Raw genomic sequence first — 7,068 nt, forward strand, 5'->3', positions numbered from 1 at the left:
CTGTCAGACTTATCAAAGATAATCATAAATAATAACTTTAATGAATAAACTCCTCAGGGGCACCACCCTTAAACAAGGGAAAAGGATAGCTAGTTAATTCATTCAGTCTCATAAAATACATTAAACTATCAATTTGGAACTCAGATTAATAATTGAATTAATAACTATAACCAAAATGAACATTAATTGTTAGTAGGTTGAAAGATTTGGAGTTCAACATAGAAGAGGTTGGCAAGAAATCAAATTCAAAATGGCGGCTGAGCAGCAGCCGCATGATTAGACAAAGAAAGGAAATTCAAAATGACAGCAAGGCCATGTATGTTAAAGAGTGTGGCTCTGTTAAAGGGCCAAATTGAAGTGTGGCCTGTTCCCTTCTGCTCTTCTCTTATGGCAGCAGGTACAGTAGCAAGAGGAGAGTAACTTTTTTGCCTGGACAATGAGAAACTCATTAGAGAGTAAAGACTCAATTTAACATTTTGAGTCATTACCAGGAAATCCAAAATTCCATCATAGCTGTAGCCATCATGGAAGTACTTTCGAATCAGAACCTCTTCTGTGGGGCTGTCTGATGCTGACCCTGACTAACATAAAGAGGGAAAAAGGTAAAGAGACTACGTTTTCAGCAAGGACATGCTGCAGCACATCATTCGGTCTGCAGAGAAGACCTTCAGCTGCAGTCTGCCATCTCTTCAGGTACTGTTTGCCTCGAGGACCAGGAGGCGTGCAGGAAAGACTATGGACCCCTGGACACCATCTGTTTTAACCTCTTCCCTCTGGTAAGAGGTTGAGGTCTATCAAGACCAAAACCTCACGCCATAAGAACAGTTTCTGCCACATGGCAGTGAGACTTATAAACACTTTCCCTGTTTTATTTACCTGCACTTAGTTTGTCATCTGCTTTCTGCTTCTCTTCTTTTTGCCCTCTGCACCTCTCCCTTTTAACACTTCCAGTTGTCCTCTCTCCCCCTTCCTCTCATGCAACGTCCCCTTGCTGGTCAATAAAGTATCCACTACGGATATCGTTAGCAATGCAAGATCTGGACACGATGTTGTTGCTAGCAAGCTCCTGTAGAAGTCAGTCTCTAACACGCTAACGCTAACTGCAGAAACCTGTTGCTCTTTTATAATATTGCAAAAGACTTGAGCCAAAGGTAAAAAAGAAAACTACCTTTTTATGCCGCCTCTTTAATCAACTTTCCTTCCCACTTCCAAAACAAACACTCTCTCATCTGGTCTATCTGTCTCGGGTCGAAAATCAAGCTGTTCCACTTAGCGCTCCCCCTGGAGGCCTGAAGAACTTCCGTTGTGTAGACTGGATATGCAGCGTTTTTTTGTTGCTTTTGTTTTTGGGGTTTGTGTGTTTTTGATTTTGAATTGTTTCTGTATTTGCAGCGTGTTTGCTGTTAATGTGTTTGTTTTGGCTTTCTGCTGCACTTATTTTTTTTTCATTTGAAGGACATTTCAGTTGTATTTGTTTTGGATTTTTGTTTGTCTTTTGGAACTGGCATTGTTTCTGAAGCTTCAGCACATTTCTCCTAATGGAAATTGTTTGTGTATTTGCAGTGCATTCGTGTATTTGGTTGTGTTGTGTGTATTTGTAGCACGTTTGTGTATTTGGTTGTGTTGTGTGTATTTGCAGCAAGTTTGTGTATTTGCAGCGTGTTTCCTAAATGCTGTGCATGTGTTGTCAAATTAATGCAGATGTTTTCTTAATTTACATGTGTTTTCTTAAGTTGCAGTGCTAAAGTTAGCGTTTTTAGTTTTTAGAGAATTAAAACAAGAAGACAAACTTGAATATTCTGCATTATTTACTTGGTGGTTTCTAACCTACAGTCCTGCGGAGTTGGTAGAGACAGCTACAGAAATTTCAAAGTCTTTGTTACCGTGCAAAATTTGTGTGGGCCCGCCACTACTCATACTTCAGGTGAATGCAAGTAGTGGAAGCACTAGAGGAAAGGTTATGTGGTCAGGGTTTTGGTTAGGTTCAACTTTATACAGACATTTTTGAATATCTCAGCAACTATGGCGCAGTATTTTGTTTCCAAATATAATACAATATAGTACAAGAACAATATAAGTCTGAACTTTACCAGAAAGATATTTGAACCAGGTGTAAGCAGAATCATCAAGACCAATGGAAATCATCATATATATTATGATCAACAGCATCAAAAGCCTTGGACAGATCTGCAAAGAGTGCAGCACAATGTTGCTTTTTATCAAGCAAGTTAACAATGTTATCCACAACAGCAGTTGAAGCAGTTATTGTAATATGAATAGGTATCCTGAACTCTGTGGATGACGGACAGTATTTTCTTCCAGAAAGGCATGTAGGCTACTGTGAGTTGACCAGTGATTCTGCAATTTTAGACAGAGAGAAAAGCTTGGATTTAGGTCGATAGTTGTTGAGGTCATATGCGTCACCACCTTTGTGTAATTAAACTGCCTGAGTTGTTTTCCATATTACAGGAAATTATCCAGAGGTAAAAGTTGAATTAAAAATATGCACAAGTGAAGCTGTAACAATAGTGAGGCCTAGGTACTGCAGGTCAAATGCGTCCTGATCAAGAGACGTTCCTATGTTCTGGTGTATTATATATCCAGAGTATTTAACAGGTCTGAGAGAACATTTTCTATTATGGTTGAACTGGTTGAACTAGGAAGGATACGCTCTTGTAATGGTGGGGTAGCAAAGCCTGATCCTTCACCCTGCTCTGCAACATGATCAATCCAACAAGATCAACAAGAAGTGTCCCATGAATATGTTAGCTTTATTTAATCATTAATGACATAGAATGGACATATGAAAACACACACTGTACATGATTCAGTTTGGTTGAATTCCATGGGTCCAGATAATGTTGTTACATCCAATGCAAACTCCCACACCGTACTTTCCGACTCGCAACATAAAGGGCGCACTTAATCTTGCATTGGTACTGAATGTTGGCATTGGGCGTAAATCATGAGGAGCACAATCATTCAATACGAATATAATTATTGGGAATACTGCGCTGCATCTTTTGACTGCAGACCACAAATATATCTCAAAATCTACATCTAAATCCTCATTACACTTGAAATACCACCAAATCCAATTTTATTGAAAAAGTTGAAATGTCCACTTCTAATGCTTTACACTAGAGTACACACATTCACGCATGGTTTGATCTCTCTGTCTTCTTGATTTGTTGGGCAGGTTAACACTTAAAGCCGCATAATGGAGGTTGTCTGCGTCTTGGTAACCCTGGAAACAAAATATGTAGAACTGGATTAGGATATTGATCCTGACAGAAAAAAAAAAAAAAAAAAAACTTACAAAACAATTGGTTGTTGGGCAAAAGAAAAGATGTTTAAATAGTAATTCATGTATTATTAAGATATATTTCACCTCTGCATTTATTGTGGAAGGAGCTGATAATCTTGCGTGAGACTCTGGTTGTAAAACAAAGAAAATACTCTTTTATTCAAAAGTTATAGTTAGTGAATACACGCTATCAGATAGAGTAACACTTACCTGTACATTGGCAGTTGTTTTTCTTGATCAACTTGTATGCTAAGAAAGGCAACAGAACAACTAGGATGATAGTGAATGTCAAAGCTCCACTCAAGAAATACACCAAGAGAAGAGAATCCACCTCATCTGCAGAGAGCCAAACATCAGAAACAGAGCTTTCAGCTTTTATCTGTATTCATACAAAGTTTGATTGGAAAGTAACCCTAAGTATCTATTGATCAAATGGGACAACCTTTGTTCGAAAGTTACTTACCTTCAAAGTCCAGCTTGGTCCCGTTTCCAAACAGTATGTGTCCACATGCAGCAACAGCACAGTAGTAGGTCCCAGCATGAGAAAGATTCAGACTCGTCAGTGGCAAGTTGTAGACACAGGTGTGTGTTTGTGTGTTGGGTTTCCTCTCACACTGATCATTCCTGCCTCCATGGGTGTACATGAGTCCTGGATGAGATTCTTCAGAGTTTCTGAACCAGTAAACGCTGTGTTCTCCATCACAGGTCCCAGTGTGTACTGTACAGTTCAGAGTCACAGAGCCTCCTGGCTGGATGGTCTCAGATGCTGACTGATGCACCGAAGCTTGGATGTTCAAACCTGAACCCTTTACACTGACAGTAGTGCCCTCCGCAAAAGTCAAGACTAATGTATAACTAATTGCGCAGTAGTAAGTAGCTGAGTCTGAAATGCGCAAATCAAAGATTGTCAAGCGATTTTTACCATTTTCAGTATCCACTGTGAAGCGTGGATTGTTCTTGAATTCATGATAAAAAGTGGTTCTTGTATCATACACATAGATGTTAGAGATGAGCCTTGGTTTCTGTTGCAGAGTTTGCTTATACCAGTAAAGCCATGCTGAATCATCACCTTCATAGAAACATTGCAGAGTCACATTATCTCCAACATTGGCTGATACAAAACGTCTCTCTTGACGAACAGACAAGGAAAATTTCAGATCAGTCATCTGAGCTGAAGTGAAATGAGAGAAAAGTAAATACACAATTGATTAAATCGAATAGATTTAACGTAGTTATTATATTAAAATATATTAGAAGTATTTCCGTGAACAGTTGCTATAAACTAAAAGTGGGGCTGCTGGAGCCATCAAAACACAACTCACCTATTTCCCCCAAGAACAAGCATGCCAGATAGAAAACATACTTTGGAGATGTCATCATGTTTGAATTTTTATGTTGAATGAAAAGAATCTCGACACTTTCTCCACTCTTAAGAGACAAGACTGTGTCTGATTGGCCAGCCTGACGTGACACTGTATGTCCTATTAAGGAAAGATGATCACATGCTCACTGCCACCTATAATGTCTAGAAAATTTACATGGTGAGAGGTATATGAAGAAAATAATGGTTTTTCATCTTGGTATCAAATTAAAATATATATCTATCTATATATATATATATATATATATATATATATATATATATACCCGTAATGACGGACAGTAGAGTCTAGTTATGCATTTGGCAACATTTGGCAATGGACTGACTCATTATGTCAAGCTGATAAAGTAACATGCAGGCATGATAATTGACCTACCTGTCAAAAAAAGAAAAAGCATCAGTAATAATAATCTTCAGTATTCATAAAAATGAAAAATATATATTTTGCCGATATATTGGCTGCAAGTTCCAAGCATCCTGATTCAGGTACAGCCCTAATAGCTAGATACCAGTAGTGGTAGTGTAAGTGGGAATTTATGGTTTTGGAGAATTTTGGTGAACTGACCCTTGACAATTAAAGTTTAAAAGACTCACCTGCCTAAGAGCTTAGATCGTAGGCCTTATGTTTATTAATAAAAATAATGGTAATTTCTAAATGTCAGCTTGTATCCACTTATTAGAGCACACAATCTGATGTTTCATTCCCCAAATTCCCTGTGCAACTATTGTATTCTATCCATTGTTTATTTCAATTAAGTAGATTGCATGAGTAGTTTTACTAATATTAGTGTTGCTGGTATTAGTGTTAGTATTAGCCTTGTCTGTGTGATCAAATGTGACTGAATAAGAACTCCCATGTTTTTTGGATGTTTTAGTGGTCTTTGGCTTAAGAAGCATTTATGTGGGAGTTCAACCACCTCTGCATCCTGCTGAAAACCACAGTAGCTGCTGCACTGACAGAGATACAAAGCAAAAGCATGGGGTAATGATCAAAAGGCCTTAATGTAATGACTGCTTCATTTCTTTTTTGCATTCATCATAGGAGCAGTGCCAAAACGAAACATTTTGCTATGCCTAACTACTGCTGTACGTCATAAAAAAATATTCTACAGAGCAAAGCACGGTAACTTCACCCTGCTCTTCAGCATGAGTAATGCCAGTAACACATCCCACTAAGACCTGATCAGTTATCACTGTGCACACAACAAAGTCAGCCAGGGCCAACACCTTGTTCGTCCTCTACCAACCAGAGGTGTAGTGATGCGTGTACGCAGGTATACCAGATATGTGTCGGTGCACATCTTGCAGGGTAAGGCTGCAGGGAATGCTGCAGGGAACGCTACGATCTTTCATGTAATTTGTGGCGTTAACCATGCACCACCCCTATTTGCAGAATGACATCATTAGTCTGTGCTATTCCAAACCATTACATAATACTGTTGAAAAATACATCTGTTTTATGGCGCTATGGTTAAGGTTTGGTTAGTTTTAGCCACAAAAAGATCTTGGTTTAGGGAAAGATCAAGGTTTGGATTAAAATAAGTACTTTGTTAAGATTAGGGGACAGTCACCTCACGTCCTCCTTTGCTCATGTCATAGAGGGCTAGAAAGCAACTGATGCTGTTGTTTTTCTTGGGAGAACAGTCTCCAACATACAGTAAGTATCCCTCTAAAACTGCACCAAGTGTGGGGAGAAGCCCTGTCTTAAGGACAAACTGCTGTGTAGCTCACATAAAGTGAACACACCAAAGCACTTTTTAAAAAAAACAGTGACATTGTGGTGGAGGAAATATGCCAATCCTGAAAGTAGCAATACTGCAGTAAAAAAATCCTCCATTACAAGTCAAAGTTAAGCATTGAGTCTCAAAAGTAAAGGAAGGCTGCTCTTCATTCAGAAAAATGGGCCCATGTTATACAAAATTATATTAGTAAATTATTTATATTGACGCATTCATGTGGAGGCAGCATTATACTATCGTAGGTTAAGGTGGAGCTAATTTTATGCATAATCCTAATCTGTAAAGAAAATAGTATCTAAAGCTGTCAAAAAATGCAATGGAGTAAAAAGTACAATAATTCCTTCTGAATTGTTAGAAGTATAAAACAGACCAAATTAAGTACAAGTGCCTTTAATTTGTACTTGAGTACAGGTTGTTGGATAAACAGTAGGCTAGGCCTAACTCAAAATATAGCGTTGACATTAAAACAAACAAAACCTACTGCAAGAAAATGCTCAACTGCTCTGCAGGAGCAATGGACTCCCTGTAGTTAGTAGTTATTTTTGTGATGCTAGGCCCGACGATTGACAGCAATTGTCAAACTGTCCCTGACTCATCCTAAAATAAGCCTTGAACCAACCATCATCCTGGCGAAGCTTCTG

At 38.5% G+C, this 7,068-nt stretch overlaps 1 protein-coding gene across 1 annotated transcript; it reads right to left on the reverse strand.

Annotated features, from left to right (window-relative positions):
- Positions 1–2,752: 2,752 nt before the first annotated feature.
- On the reverse strand, positions 2,753–4,688 carry LOC122869849. The gene is made up of 5 exons (XM_044183192.1): positions 4,630–4,688; positions 3,771–4,478; positions 3,518–3,643; positions 3,392–3,435; positions 2,753–3,247 (listed from the first exon to the last, which is right to left on the reverse strand). The coding sequence occupies exons 1-5, from the start codon at positions 4,685–4,687 to the stop codon at positions 3,128–3,130; spliced, it is 1,056 nt and encodes a 351-aa protein (XP_044039127.1). The 5' UTR covers position 4,688; the 3' UTR covers positions 2,753–3,127.
- Between the last annotated feature and the right edge of the window lie 2,380 nt (positions 4,689–7,068).

The sequence above is a fragment of the Siniperca chuatsi genome, linkage group LG22 (genome assembly GCF_020085105.1).
Source record: "Siniperca chuatsi isolate FFG_IHB_CAS linkage group LG22, ASM2008510v1, whole genome shotgun sequence".
Lineage (NCBI taxonomy): Eukaryota > Metazoa > Chordata > Actinopteri > Centrarchiformes > Sinipercidae > Siniperca > Siniperca chuatsi.

Excerpts from the sequence above, each read along its gene's own strand:
- LOC122869849 (XM_044183192.1), bottom strand. The coding sequence starts at position 4,687 with ATGATGACATCTCCAAAGTATGTTTTCTATCTGGCATGCTTGTTCTTG. Across the intron at positions 4,479-4,629 it reads CTTGTTCTTGGGGGAAATAG|CTCAGATGACTGATCTGAAA; the intron begins GTGAGTTGTGTT and ends ATTTCACTTCAG. Across the intron at positions 3,436-3,517 it reads AAACAACTGCCAATGTACAG|AGTCTCACGCAAGATTATCA; the intron begins GTAAGTGTTACT and ends TTTTACAACCAG.